Source organism: Notothenia coriiceps, unplaced genomic scaffold (genome assembly GCF_000735185.1).
Source record: "Notothenia coriiceps isolate Sejong01 unplaced genomic scaffold, NC01 NC01_scaffold00032848, whole genome shotgun sequence".
Classification (NCBI taxonomy): Eukaryota; Metazoa; Chordata; class Actinopteri; order Perciformes; family Nototheniidae; genus Notothenia; species Notothenia coriiceps.
In genome coordinates, this window is record NW_011365549.1 from 3220 (window position 1) to 20739 (window position 17520).

Consider the following 17520-nt stretch of genomic DNA (forward strand, 5'->3'; position numbering starts at 1 on the left):
ATGGATGTGTTGACGTTGGGGAATAAAGCGCACAGTGCTCAAGGGAGGAGTGAGAGGAAGCAGGAAACTCAAAAGCTTGGCTGTGACCACCATGCCATGGTTGATCAGCTCCATTACTGCACTATAGAGCCAGAATTTGGCCCCTAGCAGTCTTTGCTTTACCCCCAGACTGCTGGGTGGCACTGATCCATCGACTCCAAAATAAGACGATTACAGATCTACGCTGCACTGGGTAGAGAAGTAGTCTGTAGCTGTGTTGTAAAATATTGTGGTTACTTTGTGGTGATGACTGGAAGCTGTAGGAGGCTGGCAGTTCTAGATAAATGACTAACCTGCAGGTCTTGCACTTAAAAATAAAACAAGTCACACTGATATGCTAGTTTACGCAAGAAGAGCATCGAATGGGCCGTGCAGCTGTTGCAATGTTTTTGAAGATGACATGATTTTCCCTCCTAAGGCAAAGTCACAAATAAAGATGACTATTATTTTATAATTATGAGGTTTGATAATTTAAAACAGCTTGGTGGATAGGAATTAAATGCAAACTTGACTCAGTGTGAGGACTTTCATTGAAAGAATAAGTTTAACAGGAAAAAATACGAACTTCCTGTTGAGACTTCACAGAATGAGCCTGTGGTATGTTGAGTGGTGAGTTGAGTAATTTCGTTTTCATGTCTGTGTTGAGTTGTACATCATAGGCTTTGGTGGAGAGTAAGCTCAAGTACAAATTTGAGTAGCCTATTTACATTTTCAGCTACTTCACTTGTACTTCACTACTTTTCAGAAGTAAAGTGTCTGATCCACTTCATTTATTTGGCATCTTTACTGACCATTCAGAATGATAATACAAATATATATAAATTATGAAATTAACCCTTGGTGAAATTCACTAGCTACCCAACAGTCTGTATGGTACAACATTAACCCCTCTTTTACCAGCTGTGATATACAGGTTACAGGTTACAATTGTAGTAGAATATAATTCAATATAAATGTATGCTGTGATATTAAGTAGATCATTTGAAATACAGGCCAACATACACGTTTTTATGGCAAAAAAAGTCATATAAAACCATTCTCTGATATTGTCTGTTGGCAGCATGTGAATACTAACTAACTACATTTTGAGACCATACTTTTATAAATAGAACCTTGAATGCAGGACTTTCACTTGTAAAAGTATAGCACTACACTTTGGTATTAATACTTTTACTTAAGTAAACCACCTAAATACCTCCACCTCTGATTGTAGGCTGAAATTGGGTATTTTACTACATCCACCAAGTCATTATTGTAGTAGAACACAAGTTTCTATAGCATCTCATTGTGGGATTTTGGATTTTACACAATCGTATCAGTTGTTGTAGAATATATCAATAGGGGTTTATGTTGATACAATTGGTTACGTTGAGTAGATCATTTGGAATAAAGACCAACACACACGTTTCATGGTAATCAATAAACATGGGATAATCTTCAGAGGGATTTATACTTTGAAGCAGATCTAAGGGGTTATAAAACTAATAGGAAGACTATAATGGACTATATGTAAAATAAAGGGGCGGAGCACCGGAGAATAAGCAGCGCTGCCTGTCTGCTCTGCCCGGTTATCTGAGGGTTGTGAAGGCGGCAGCAGATGCGCCTCCATGCTGCTTTAAATCCGCTAAGAAGCCACTAGTCCAATTAACCGAGGGGAGGCGGACATAAACGCATGCAGGCTCTTCAACGACGATGGATATGAGCGCCTTTCCGGCACATGACGATTTGAAACGACAGACCGCCATAACAAAACAAGTTGGACCAGAAACGACTCAGTATTTTCAGTGATGTACTTTGAGCGGCGGTAGTCTCGGTTTCTGGGCTCAAACATTAAGCCTTTATAAGCTTCTGCAGAGTTGTGTTGTGAGGCCTGCGTCACACGGAGTTTCTTCGCTGTTTGTGGAGCAGCCTCGGTAACATGGAAACATACGCTGATGTGCTGCTTGTCACCGCAAATGTCGGCTCACTCTTTGACAATGTAAGTATAATAACAATTAAAACACGCTAAAGTCCTGTCAGAGGATTATACTTGATGCTGATAGAGGAAACAGGAGTAAAGTTTTACATTTAAGTCTCATTTTACATCTTCGGTGGTATAAGGATGTAACAGGTCTTCATGACGCGTTTAATGACCTGTTGCTTAATCCAATACATAGCCTGTTTTATACTACACTGTGAAGTACTCAGCCATGTTTATCTTCTCTGGCTGTTACTAACATGTGCTCAATATCCCCTGTGGTCACATAAATAAAAGCCACAACAGTTGTCTATGGTTATTAAACGTGGGATGTGAAAGTTTCACGCTTCATGTTTTCAGCCCTCATGTGACCTGCTCCTTGTTGCTGTTGCATTGCAATCTGTGATCACTCTGCAGGGCAAGCCATGAAAAACAGATGACAATATTCACCTAATGTTTGACCTATGACCTTGGAAAAAAATGAAACCAAGCCTATGTAACGTGTTTACACTCATTGCCTAATTTCAGGGTTATAAAGGCCTCTTGTACTGAATGTCATGTATTTTGACGCCTGTATGACAAGTTCAACAATTCAAAACCAGTGGTCACATTTCATAATATGAAAAACAACCTTGCATGTTGATCTAATTCCTCAATCAATTATGTTTTACATTATTTATTTCTTAATTCTGAGACATGTTTTTTGTCGTTGTGGCTGCTGCATATCTTGGCAAGGACATTTTTGGGTTAAATAAAAGTTTAACCCACGCAGAATCCAACCAGTCATTTTGCTGATACAGTGGACCTAAAATGTGGGCCTAATCGGAGTTCACATAAGTTGGTCTTTTTTACCCCCAATCATCCCTAAAATGATCATGCCATTCAGTGTTTTAGGTTTGTGCCCCAAAGCAGTTGTTATCCAGATATTCTAAAATAGTACGCTTTTATTAAACCCCCCCTTCTATATTTATATGAAAATGTAGTCCTCTGTTGACCCTTCTCCATATTCATCATGGCCCTTTACAACTGTATTACTGTATGTGCAGTTAATCGCTGTTGAAAATCACTGCTTATGACGTTCATTCAGGAAGAGTCTGTGTTACTCAACAATTACTTTATAGTTTCCTTATCATACTATTTGGCTTTTACATCATCGGCTCCAGTGTTATCACTATATTTTCTATATTATTATCTTGCATACTTATTTAAACTATATTTCATAGCCTAGTCTTGACTGTATCTATACCTATCTAGACGACTTTTCCGAGTGTATCTATACTCTTGGTGGATTCAGTTTGGGCCTTTGTCAGCCCAGACAACACTTTTGGACTCTGCAGGGAGGAGGGCTCATACACTCATGGAAATTTGGCTCAGGACCATGTTTCCGGTTGCCAAATCTGTCTCTAATGAAAACACGTTAGATGCTATTGTGGGAGATATGTAAACAGATGAATATCTCCCCCAGAGGACTTGCGCTTTTTCTACTGGTTTAGGCCCCCATATTTCCATAAACACTCCTAAACGTTCACCAAGCCTTCGGGATAAGAGCAAGACCTTAAGCACATCACAGGATAAATCCCCCTGCTTTACTGGAGCCGTGTGTCCCGTCAGAGTTAAGCCAGTGGGACAGACAACTATTTATTTATTTATGTAGCACCTTTCATACAAACACGCAAGCCAAAGGGTTTGATGAAGAAGGGAATAACAATAATCAAAATCAAGAAAAACAATAAAATGTAATCAATCAGAAATACAAAAAGCAATAAATGGATAAAACATATCTAACGAAAACAGTTATGAAAAGATTTAAATAATAATCAGTACATAGAACGCAGTGGCGTAATCAGTACCCCAAATGAAAGCCAGATGAAATACTTTTTCCTGAAAAAGTATAGAAAGTGCTTGTATTTCTAATATCCATAGACAGTGAATTTCAAGGTTTAGTGGCATAAACACAGAAAGCACTCCTTGGTACTTTTATGGGACAGATAAGGAACATTAAAAAGAAAATTGGTGGAGGCCATTAGTGATCTGGCTGGAGCATACCATTAGAAAACATCTCAGATGGTTTACTGCTACTCTGTGCTACCAGCAACATTTCAATGGCCCACCAAAGCAGTATCCTGGAGATTTAACCTATTGTTCCTTGCGAGCCTGATTAATGACTGTATAGAGTAGACTCAACTGCAGTGAATAGACGTTATTTAAACAAAATCTCGCTGTATACATACCAATGGTGTCAGACAAGTTATATAATGTAACAGGAGATCAGTTGTTGGAACATTTTCTATTGCCAAAGACACATTTCGGCCATGTTTCGTTAACAAAGCATAAACTAAATCACTACGCTGGATTCATTCATTTGGAGTAGAGTTGCTGTGGTTTCACTTAAGACCTCTCTCATTCAAAGAGCCCAGCCTCGCTGCCTGCCTCAGTGGTGCTAGTTTTACAGAGAGTAAAACAAACTATATATATATATATATATATCTTTAGCTGGATTACGATGTTCAGTTCTTTAAATTATTCACTTTTACCTCCTCCTTTTATTACTGTATACATAATCTTATCTTCAGTTAGGTCTGGGCAATATGGAGTATATCAAATGTGACAATATGTTTGACCTAAAAACACACTATGGATATTGTGTTGATATTGTAGGGGTGACCATTTATGCTTTCACAGGATATTTACACAAGGAGAATTTATGAAAGTATTGTCAGTCATATGGATTTATTGACTAGATGGTAAACAATAGCACAGCTAATACAGTCTGGTTAATTCAGAACATAACATCACATTACTTTTGTGCTGCCTTGAAAACCAAGAATCAAATCAGTCTAATGTTATTTTTAAAGCACAATATCACAAATGATTGTCTCAGGGGGCTTTACAACGTTACCAGCATACAACATGTGTATATTTAAAAAAAAAAGACTATAGAACTACAACATAGACAATCAAACTGACAAAAATGATAATGTGAACGGATGGATGGATCCAGGAGGATATCAAAAATCTACCCGGTGCCGCCAAAAACAGCACTTATGATATCCAAAATCTAAGACAATATCTAGTCTTATATCCCAATATGTATCGACAGGCCTAATATTGAGCGTAAACGCTGTATGGACATCATCTCTAAAACATATGTTGCAGTTCTAGCTGAATGACTCATGGTCAGAGTTGTGTTTGTGTTTAGAACATACAGACTGTACTAGTAACCAGAATGGCGTGAGCTGCAGTCCTCCGGCCACTCTGCCATGCAAATCTGTTTTCTATGCAAAGCCATTTCTAAGCCAGTATGAATACGCCTGGCGTCGCAGTAGTACACAATATACTGGAAAAGTGGGTGTGTGGGAAAGGAAATATGATTATGGCAAACTCTTGGAGCTTTTATTTGAACTTTTACTGGATTTGTTTTCAATTGAATTTAATGCTTATGGTCCACAAAAACAGGAAAAGATAGAGGATTATCTGGGGTCAGAAGCTAGGAGGAAATATTGTGCTTTCACTTTCACAAGTTAGCCCCTTCCCTGTTTGACAGAGCTCATTGTGTAACATGTGTCCTTATTCATGTTTAATAATATACTCAGTATTGCCATGTAACATAAAACTCACCGCCAGAGGCAGTTTGAACGGTTGCCAGATTACTACAGATGCAGCTACACCTGTCTACTTCCTGGAAAACACATCCATTGGAAACACAGGATGATATTTCCACACAATCTTTATTTTCTGTCTGTTTCCTTTAATGTCACTTCCTGAATTCCACTTTAACTGATTGTCTGTTATCTGCTCCCATGTCCTTTAAAAGCCAGAAGCCAATACAATTAAAATGAAACAATTAGTGTTTCTTTATGTCCCGTGTGAATGGAACTACCTCATTGTATGTGCTCAAAGTGAGCGCTAATAGTTAAAGCTTCTCTTATAAATGTTCATGTATTAAAGAATGTTAAATAAATGTGCGTATTGTTAAAGGAGTTGCTCAGATTGACAAACACAATTATTGCATTTACTGTATACTGATGTTTCCAAAAAAAAACAAGCAGGTTTAATATTTCATTTTAAACATTTTCTGAAAGACAGATTTCACGCTTTTGATGTTTTTCCTCTTTGTTTTATAGCTTGGTGAAATTCAAAATGAATGGTTACGAGAATTGTATAAGGTAAGTTTGGGAAGCCTGGCTCTTGCATTTAAACATTTAGTATTTCCACCCATCACTCGTATTTGTCTCTCACATTTTATGGACAGTCTTTTACATTGAAAATAAAGATATGTTCGTGGAATATGAAATCATTACGTTTACAACACACACACACAACAGTTACCTATTCAACAGGAAACGTTTATTAGCACTGATAGCACATCCAGATTTGAACTTCCACATGACCCCTAGAGGACAGTTCACTTCATCCTGTGATCCGCAGTGTTGACCCCTTCCCTCTCCATGCCTCTGTAATGTAAAAGCTGCAGACTAACACGTGTCTCTGTTTCAGACGATCCACAGCCACAAGCCGCAGTTCATCGCCCTGCACTTCCAGGAGGTGGGAGGGAAGGACTACATGGCCAACATGGGACACGCCGAAAACTTCTTTTGGTAGGACTAATGTGAATTAGTATTCACATCTTTGACTGAAGTAAACTTATATAACACAGTCAAAGATAATTGAAGTCCTGAACTCATAACCGTGTTTAAAGAGGCCTTATTATGCTTTTTGGGATTGTCCCTTTCCTGTTGTTCCTAAAATCCCAAAGTTCAACCCAGAGGGAGTTTCTATCCCATACTTTTTCTGTGCATACATGTTCATAAAAAAGTACTTCATAATCATCAAATGAAGAGGGTATGAAACATTCTGAGAAGTAACTTATGCTGTCGGACAAATGTATTGGGGTTCAAATTACAATATTTGTCTCTGGGATGGAAAACTGTCATGTTTTTCCACCATAAGGAAGAAAGTCGTTTGAATTCTACGGCTGCCAGTACCAATTATTTTTGACCTATTCATTTCTACATTTATCAGTTTATCTTTTAGTCTGTTAAAAAACTGAAAAAAGGTTTCCCAAATCGATACCTCTGTTGTTCTTGGTCTGTTCCAGGATCATTGAATCGAGCGAGGAAATGAAAGACTATGACAGGGTCTGCATCTATGTGGACAACCAGTTCCAAACAGAAGACAGTTTCACGGTAAGAAAAACCCAATCTGTTCAGAGTAGTTCATACGGGCCGCCACATGATGGAGTCCTCCTCCATGTTACTGGTTAGCGCTGTGCAGCTGTTATGTTGTCTCTGACAAGCAGCAGCTGATTTCTGGTCATCACGTTTGGTGGAGATTTATTTTACCATAATACAACATTGAACAAGTGAACTTTAAAGGTCCCCTATTATACTGTTTTTCATCAATATATTAGAGGTCTCAGATATATACAAACATGTCTCTGAAGTGTTTGGCTCCAAACACCAAACAGATCATTGCAGCATTACCCATAATCCCCTCTGTTTCAGCCCTGTTTCCAAAGTGCTGATTCTCTGTCTGTTACTTTAGATGAAAATAAGGAGCCCCTCCCCACGCCCCTCTGAGAGATATTTGGTTAAAAAGAACACAATGGTGCTCTAGGAGGAGATTCAGGTGATCAGGGGAGGGGGGGGTTACCTTGGTTGGTGATTGGCTAATGGTTACACAAGCCAAACAATCGCTATGACATCATAAAGTGGACACAATCTGATCAGCTCATTTTCAGACAGGTTTTAGAAATGGAAAGAGAGAGAATCTTTTTGCCTGAAACTTTCAGAATCTCTTTTGCATAATAGGTGACCTTTTAAGATTGATCAAGATGGATTGAATTTGAACATGGATTAATTATATTCTGTATACTATTAGAGAAAGTAATTAGATCTATTATTTTGCTGAACAAAACAGGATACATTTGAGTGACTTGTGATTAAGTCTCAATCTTAAACCGGAACACAACTCGAAAGTGGATATTTTTGTTTGTTATTTTGAAAAGCCCAATATCACTAATAATTGTCTCGGGGGGGCTTTACAACGTTACCAGCATACAACACTTTAACCCAAGTAACGTACAAGGAAAACAATTCCCAAAGAAAGCGCATCATTAACGGGAAAAATAGAAGGAACTTCATGGAGAGCAACAGAGGTGCGATCCCTCTCTCAGAACAAAAAGACGTCTTAAAGATATCATGTGTAACATAGACAATCAAAGTGACAAAAATGATGATTTGAACGAATAAAATAAAGATGGATCCAGGAGGATTCAAAAATCTACCCGGTGCCGCCAAAAACAGCACTTATGATATCCAAAATCTAAGACAATATCTAGTGTCATATTCCAATATGTATCGACAGGCCTAATATTGAGTGAGTTAAATCGGACCACAACTCATAAGTGGATATTTTGTATAAAGTGAGAAGGCTTTGACAGGATGCTTTGATCCTGTTTCCCATTGCTGATGAAGACAAGCTACATAGTGGAAATGTTCCATTATCAGAAGGATCAGGTCCGACTCGTCCTACATTTTGTTTTTTTGTGTGAGTGTAAACAGGCTCCTCCTTGTTTGCATCTCATCACAAAACAGATCAGTGAAACAATAGCCCACATCTTGAAGGGCCTTGAGTTGCTGTAAGGACCTATCGAACCTGAGTTGAGGTCACAGGTACAGATCGTATCAGAGTGTTTTCCTCTCAGTGCACTTTGTTTTTGTTTCAGAGGGGACCTTTGACCTAAAGGAAGCCTTTAAGACCAAAATGATTAAAAGCAATCCCTTCTAATACCATCTCATTAGCCACAAATAAAATGTGTGCATGGCCTTACTTTCTAAGAAGTTGGATTTTAGTAGATGTGGAAATTATTAGTATTAGTATAATTAGTGAGATTAAATTGCTATTCAGTCTGCTCATAACAACAGAAAATAAAAACTGATATTATGTCAACAAGTTTGTATTGAGAAGACTATGCTCGGATGTATTGATCAAACTAATAAGTCTGTCTAAGGTTTTCTATTTGCGATGAAGATAAGAGAACGAGGTAAAATGTCATCGACGGTATCGGGTCAGATTTGTCCTACTTTTTTTATGATGCTTGTTTTTGTCTGTGGGTAAACAGGTTCCTCCTTGTTTTTGCATCACATCAAAGATAAAGATCATGTCAAACCTTTTTTCGTGTCAGTGATGACATGCATTCATTTTTTAAAAATTTCCATGTTGCCAAATCAACTTGGGGACCTTTTCATATTTGTATTCACACAGCAGAAATGTTCAATAAGGAGTCCAGAAAATGTTTGTGGTGTTTCTAGACTACAGGAAGGCCTGTTGTGTTTCCTTCTGTGAAGACCTATGCTCTGGTTCCTGGTTATGAATGAATCTATATCCATTAATCATGTGTCCTTGTTGTTAACGTGTGTTTGTGTTTACTCGTCTGGGTCTCTCCTTCATCAAGGCTCACTGCACATCTCGGATATGAGCAAACCAGAGCCCTTTGTACTGTGAGGCAAATACATCTCAAAGATATGGCTTGAAACAATGTGAAGTGGTTACACACTGTGAGCACAGACATAACAGATGCACTTAAAGACAGTTTTGTTAAGTGACTGCCCCTCCCTGCACGGATTAAGTGAACCCTGGTCCGCTGCAGTGCATGCTGGGACGTTGTGAAAGCCATTTCCTGCTTCAAACTTCTTCTTTTTGTGACCTCAAAAAGCACAAGCAAGTTCTCAGGCTTCTCTCTGGAACCAAACTGTTTTCAGAGTTTCTCCTTGTCAGCATTAGTTTGCCTGAAATTCTGCCCTGGTTGAAAAAGGGGCTGAGTATTTCTTAAACTATTAACCCTTACTCCTCCCATGTGATACCCCCACACTGGACGTCTGACAGTAGGGGTCAGCGGCTGCATCTGTAGACTGAAGGTGTGTGAAGTAAAAAGGAGAAAGTCAATGGCCAGGTGTGGGGGGGGGACAGGCCAAAGTCAATACATTTAACTCTAGATTAAAACTATTGATCCCAGCCCATTTGTGCACGATAAATAAAGAGTGAGGGGGGAGTGGGAGACAGCTGGGACTAAGTTTCCCCACGTTGAGTGTTTGCACCCTCCACTGTTTGCCCTGAGAGGGTTGCAGCCCCCCCACCCCTCCTAATGCCTCATTCTCATTTCGGCGGTGCCACCTGCATTGATTTTCAATTTGTTTCCCCCTGGCTGCGGATCATCAGTTATACGGCTGAGAGAGAGAGTTTGGGGGGTTCTCCTTTCAGAGGGGCTGCAGCAGCAGAGGGGGCCGACCTGCATGCATTCAGTACAAATGGTGTTTTGATAAAAAATCACTTGTAAGTCAATATTTTTTTATTAAACTGTGCACAAACCTGATTGATGAAGGTGTGTGTGTGTGTGTGTGTGTGTGTGTGTGTGTGTGTGTGTGTGTGTGTGTGTGTGTGTGTCAACTTTTTCTTATTGAATATTCTGCTTTTTAAAAAGATCTGTATTTGGAGTTCCAAAGTATTTATATTACAGTTTTATAGTAAAAAGAATGTATAATAAAAATTGTGCACACAGTCATCATCAATTTGATGGATACAGTGATTCCTCTTTCATTTTCTGCATATAATTAAACACAATCAAAGCACAAACATAACATATAAAAAAATCAAGACAAGGCAAGCGGGGTTTTCTAAATTAGCAAAAAGGAAAATCCAGCAGGGAGTTTCCCGAGGCGTTTTCAAGCTAAGGAAGGGAATCATATCACGTACACTTTTGCCAAGTTTCTCAAATGTATCCTCCTGATGCCTCACAGAGAAGGGATTGTTTCCTTGTAAATGATATAATATATAATCTCATACCAGTCAGTTTAAGTTAACAACCTTATCAGATTGTTCAAATAACAGCCCTAGTTTTGACAAGTTGCTCACTAATTGCCGCTCACTGGAGCCGATCACGGAGACACTTCCATTTTATTAAATGAGGAGGACTTTGGCACCGAAGATAAATGATCTCTTCAGGGAGAGATCTCTCATGCTCTGGCTGGGTGTTTTTTAGGGGGGGGTTTGCACATCGGTCCGTCACGCCCCGAGCCCTCGGAGCCGCTGATTTCTCTTCGGCCCCCAGTCAGCGCTGGCAGACAGCAGGCCTACTGCTTAATACCTTTTAAATTGTTTTAATTTTCTGTCTCTATTGATCTCTCAGGGCGTGATTAATCAGATCAGTGGAGCAGGCAGTTAGTACATTAAAAACGGTCAGCCTCACGTCAAGGATGATTTGGTGCTAAAGTGTGTGTGTATGAGAGAGTGGGGGGGCAGTTTGTGGACGTGTTGTGCAGTTCACTTTCAACGTCTCTATTCTTTAAAGTTTCATGCGTCTTTGGGACAGTAACAATATACTGTGTCGCAGTGGATGGTTCAATACGAGGCTCACATGATGGGGAAATGAACAATTCAATTCATCATCAGAGGTTGAGCTCAGATGATGATTTAGATGATGAGGTTTTACTGTCGATCGCTGATGTGAAGCCGCTGCTAATGGACCAGACAGAGCTCAAATGTCCCATTTTAAAAACTTTTAAAAAATGTTTTATCCGGTGCAGTATTTAAATTGGCATGTTTGCAGAATTTAATATTTCAAAATGTAGCTTTTGGGGGTTTTCCTTTGTTCTGTGCAATAGGTGTTTGACATGAAACATGTTATTTCCGTATACATTTCTTAAATTCCTATCACAACTTGATCATGTTTTTAAAGTTTATGATGAACCTAAAACCATTTCACATATCATACAGACCTCATTACACTTGTGTTCCTTATGTGTTTCTCTCCACAGGCTTTGGGCAGCATGTACTTCATCCACAAGACACTGAAAAACATCCAACAGTATGATTTTAATGGTAAAAACTTTATGTCTGATGTTTGCATTGATTTTTCTCCTTCTATTATCCGTCAGCTGGTGATATATTCCTATTACTCTCCCCTCGAAAGAAAGATGATTTAAGCTCCCACCATAAAGCACTCCCTTATGTTTTGGTAATGGCTCATAATTGGCTCTTAATTCGAATAAACAGCAATAAAAATAAAGGGCAATATTGCATATGATTCAAATGATTATGGTCATCTTTTTAATATCAGGAGTTTCAGGACATTTCAAGTGTTTAACGACAGTTTGATCGCTAACTCCTCCTGGTCAGATATTTGCAAAGAACCTGCATTTAAAGTGGAGCTGTTATTTTCCTGCTGCATAGTCCAGTCACGTTAGGCGTGAAAAAGCTCCTCAGAAAAGCTTATGGAAGAACCATAAACATCCCGCAGCTGCCACTCGCTGTGTGGCCCAATCCGATTGTTGTCCACCAAACACAGTCTAATGGCCCGCTTATAGATCCCCTCATCACGTATGCCGCTCTGATGAGGTTAACACCAGTTTATTGATTGGCGTTTGCATGTTTTCTCACTCTTTTACATGTCACCCCTCTAACAGTTAAGGATTTCAAAGCAGTGTCGGGACAGAGCAAGCACGTGGGCTCTCTGGACGGGGTCAGCACAGTGGAGAAAGAAAAATTCCCAAAGAATTTCTGGCCTGATGTGAGTATGTATGCATTAATGTGCATGCCTACATTTGTGTGTGTGTGTGTGTGTGTGTGTGGGGAGGGGTACGTGAGGGCCAAAGGGAGATGTCACGACAGATGAGTCTACTGGGGCTGCCGCTCTGACAGGGAGATGAGACAAATTATGTGGAAGAATCAATGATTATCAGTTTGGCCCTTCACAGACACGGCTCGCTGCTGTTTAGTGACTCACTCTCATTTGTCTCTGTTGCAGTTCAAGTGGTCGAGGAAGGGCTTCATGAGGACCCGCTGGATCATACACAACCAGTACGTACCCTGCACCAATCTCACCTCGATTAGATAAACATACTCTGCCCTGGATTTATATCAATTTCCCTTTTGGGTGTTTTTTGACTGTTGTGAAATCCAGTTATGCTTTCCCTGAGGCCAACTGGCGGTCATGTAAGCTTTACAGGTTTGCTTTGCTTTGTTAAATAAAGAGTCAGCTCCCAGTAACCACAAATACGAAAGGAAAAACAAAGTCTATTCGGTTTCACTTTATGTTCCACCTGAGTGCTAACAGAACTGCCAATCCTTTACCTGACTTTTGATATTGACAAAACGATTCCTCTGAACTCACACCTTACTTTGAGATGTACAAACTCTGCTTCTACAATACATTTTTTCAGAGCAACATTTTCAGTTGAATCAATAATACCAGAGCTTTTTAGCTTCTTAAAGGTTTGTTTGGTTGTACAACCACAGTTTGAACTGAGATCTGAACACATACAGGATCTCAGAGCTGCAGCAGGGGCTAAAACTCATACTGTCTCCCATTACCTCGATCACTACATTACACTACATGTCACTTGTTAGACCCTTTTATCCAAAACGATTTACATACTCAATACTGTGGACAATCCCCACAGGAGCACTTTGGGGGGGAAGTGTCTCAGGGACACAACGACATGCTGACTGCAGTGGGGTTTGAACTGTGTCTGCCTGTGTTGTCCCCGGTGGATTTATTAACGAAATATTTTGTTATTATTTATTCAGTTTGGCAAAGTAATTGTCCACTTGATCGAAACAGAGCCAGTGCAGCATGGTGTCCTGCTACTAACCCACACAGGCTACGTTTTACAGAACACAATTTTATATAATGACAGAAGCAAGGCATATATTTGTATAGTGTATGTTCTGAAAACCATTATGTAAATAAAAGCTAAATATAGCTCTGAAATGAACATGATGAATGGCCCCGTGCTGCTGCTACAGCTGCACGTGTTCTCTGGGAACAATAGTCTCTATCTGCTCTGCTGAGTTGTCACCTGGGGGGGGGAAACAAAGGCAGGCCACAATCAGTGTGCAACAAGATCAGGCTGTAAGTCAACAAAGCTCTTTTGTTGGATGCAAATTAATTGTTTTGCAGTGACAGCCAAAAAAAAAAAGGAGCGGACGTTTCAACAAAAAGAAAAACGTGTTTGTTGACTCAGCATTAACAAGAGGGCAGCAACTGATAAGAGAGCTACGCATGAGTGGCACCCGTGCACACACACCTTTCAGATCTCAGGTGTTATCAAATTGTTTCCTGTTTCCTCTTTCTGCCTAACATCCTATTCTGTCTGTGTGTTTTACAGAGGTCTGGACCTGGTTAATGTCCACCTGTTCCACGATGCCTCCAACCTCATTGCCTGCAAATCCAGTCCCTCCATTTACTCGGCCAACCGCAAAAACGCTCTCAGATATGTCATCAACAGGTCGGATACCCAGGCGCAAATTATGCAATGGCTTTTCCCACCTGGCAAAATACTTCCTGAATAAAGTGACAAAGAAAAGACATTGTATTTACTGCTTTGTAACTGCTTTGTCTTTTATAAATAGAAACACACACACTAATACACTTCTCACAATCAGCTTTCCTTTTATCTTTCATTTAGTTACATTTGTTTTTATTTTGTGTTGTTCTAAAAGTCTGCCATCAAAATTGAATTTTATTTTTTGTATAATAATCTGTGTTCTCTACACGTATATCATTGTGCATTTTAAAATGATTTCGGTATAGGTTTCAAATGAGCCCAGTGGGTTTTCTGCCTCCTTCTGCACTGTATATTATTTATCTGTTACTCCCTCTATGAAGGGAATGGGTTTTCCCACAGATTTGGCTAAAATCATCATGTAAACAAGATATTTCAGGGATGTACATGAACTCTGACCTTTGAATGCACTGTTCTGAAATGATTGCACACACACACACACACAGTCAGGTTTTTTATAGAAAACTACCCAAACCTCTTTGTGATTCCTGGCTTCTATTTCCTTCCAGGATATCAGACAGCCGGTACACTCCTCTGCCTTTCTTCCTGTTTGGAGATTTTAACTTCCGTCTGGATGCACTTACTCTGGTGCAGGTATGTGACAGCATTTCTCCTGAAGGAAATGAGGAAGTGCATCACCTTGGCCTTTTGACATAAACTCTTCCTTTGTGTTTCTGTGAGCAGCATCTGTCCACTTCAGCAGATGTGCAAACAGTGAAGAAGGACAGCAGTAACGAAGTAGAGAAGATCATCTGCGAAGAAAAGGACAACGACCACCAGGTGATTAATGCAGTTTCATCAAGAAAACAATATTATTTTCTGTGTTTCCTTTCCTATACCTAGTTTTATTCCACCCACAGGTGCTGCTCCACATTGAGGACAAGCTGTTTGCCTACCTGCACCAGGCGGTTTTCAGGGAGGACAACGGCAGAGCGGTGAGAAATCTCTCAACGTTGACCCACACTGATCCGGTCAGCTGCCCCACAGTCTCAGACAAACAATGCTGTGACTCTGACCTACTCACGTTGCTTAGCAACAATCTGACATGTCTTCACACATTTTAGATTAGACCCTATCAGCGGATACACAGTCCTTAGAATGACATTAAAGCAAATACACTAGCTGTGGGTTAAACAGAAGTGTGATAACTTTGACAGTAAACTGGGTTTTCCGCACGTACTTAAGTCTTACTCACTCACGTCACACTTGATTTTAATGGGTGTAGAGTTCCTGTAGAGCTAATCAGAAATGGCTTCTGTCCCTCAGCTGTTGAAGTATGACAAAGAAGTCGCAGTCTTTCATGATGTTATTCGGGAAGAGGACATCGAGTTTCCACCCAGGTAACCCAGCTAAATGCTGCAGACGTACAGTATACGAACTCTAACATATGTTGTTATTCCCCTAAATTCACTGTGTGTGTGTGTGTGTGTGTGTGTGTGTGTGTGTGTGTGTGTGTGTGTGTGTGTGTGTGTGTGTGTGTGTGTGTGTGTGTGTGTGTGTGTGTGTGTGTGTGTGTGTGTGTGTGTGTGTGTGTGTGTGTGTGTGTGTGTGTGTCCCAGCTACCCATACAGTGAAGAGTACACTAAACCGACCCGGTACATGAACACTCGCTGCCCGGCCTGGTGTGATCGCATCCTCCTGTCACACACTGCCCAGGAATTCATCCACAGGGTCAGTACATGCCACTATCATAAAGCTGATATTCTTAACCTTCTGCATTGTAGCTCTCCTGGCTACCCCACACCATGTACTGGATATATTCTTGGTATAAGTAAGGCTTATATATTATACACAATTTGATTCAAGATTGAAGCTTTTTAATCGTTTTTTGTTCTCGCGTATACAGTGGCTTCTGGGCCTGCCGATATTCTCACATGGCTAGTGAGTTTATTACAAGAATAATGTCATTTATTGTAAAAGATAAGCGTTGACATGTTCGTATCTTCGAAAACCCTGCGCCTCTTAGTTAGTGATGCAATGTTTGTCAAGCTTTACGCAGGCTACGTAATTATAACAGTGACAGATTTGGCACTCATCGTCATTTTCATGTTGATGACTCCTGTATTTTAGACAATAAAAGACAAAAACAAGTCTCTTATTTTTAGCTAGTGACCATCGATTGTGACCATTTGGCTGAATTTAGTGTCGCCAACAGACTATCACCTGCAAATAGCTAGCTAGCAAGCTAATTAAGCTAAAATTAGCTTTATGAGTTGGTTGAAAATGACCGTCAGGAGACTCACGACGCAGAGGCTATAAAATGTTTCATTTATGACCCACTCAAAGTGTGTGGTGCTATATGTATTTGCAGAGATCATGCACTCTATCTGCATGTTCTTATTTTGCTTAGTTTGGAATATTTAATGGAGTCAATCTCTATTATAATGTATACTGGTTGCTTGACCGGAAGCTTGCATCCAAGAGGAAGCTATCAGAAATGTCTGACCAAGTGCTGAAAGGACTCAAATATAGTCAGGAGGAACCACAAACGAACAAAACCTCTGCTGTTGACTTTCATCTGAAGTAAAGTTGTTTTAATCCACTACAACATACGAATCCTACTCATTCTCCCTAAGTCACAGATGTAAGCTCCAGTGTTGATGTCACATGTTATTTCTCTTTATCACTAAAAGTTCATTCCTGTTTTTAGGGAGATGACGGAGACAAGAGCCTCGTTTACGACACAGTGGGTCCTAATGTCTGTATGGGAGACCATAAGGTAACAGTTGAAATAGCTTCTCCAGTATATTGTACTTTTTCTGTTCTACATGTGGAGTAACTCTGCTGTGTTCTTCTTGTAGCCGGTTTTCTTGTTCTTCTCGCTGAAGACGAATGACCATTGACTTGGATCCTTCTCAATGGTAAGTGCCAGTGAGTGTGTTTTCTATACTATACAGCATGTGGAGGTGTATGTAGGTCTATGTGGTGATTCCAGAGGGGGGGATTCAGTGTGTGAGAGCGATCACAGTAATCTCGCTGCGCTCCCCAGAGGGCCGTAACCCAGTCTGGCCCACAGGAGTCGGGATATGAACTAAGATGAAGTGCCTGCGGGACACGAGCGCTGCTTTGTGTCCAGGCGGTCGGACCACAGGCCATCAGCACCTCTCACTGATCTATGTGTATTGAATCCTCTGCAGTGTCACTGTGGCCACACACTAAGTGCATCGCTGGCCCGCTTTT

The 17520-nt window shown here is 40.1% G+C and overlaps 1 protein-coding gene across 1 annotated transcript; it reads left to right on the forward strand.

The window, feature by feature from the left end:
- The first annotated feature begins 1602 nt into the window (after nt 1–1602).
- inpp5l (inositol polyphosphate-5-phosphatase L) lies at nt 1603–17267 on the forward strand. The gene is made up of 15 exons (XM_010789455.1): nt 1603–2017; nt 6121–6162; nt 6494–6594; nt 7095–7182; nt 11812–11875; nt 12460–12563; nt 12801–12853; nt 14164–14283; nt 14850–14934; nt 15025–15120; nt 15201–15275; nt 15607–15680; nt 15900–16011; nt 16991–17059; nt 17142–17267. The coding sequence occupies exons 1-15, from the start codon at nt 1958–1960 to the stop codon at nt 17181–17183; spliced, it is 1185 nt and encodes a 394-aa protein (XP_010787757.1). The 5' UTR covers nt 1603–1957; the 3' UTR covers nt 17184–17267.
- Nucleotides 17268–17520: the final 253 nt, after the last annotated feature.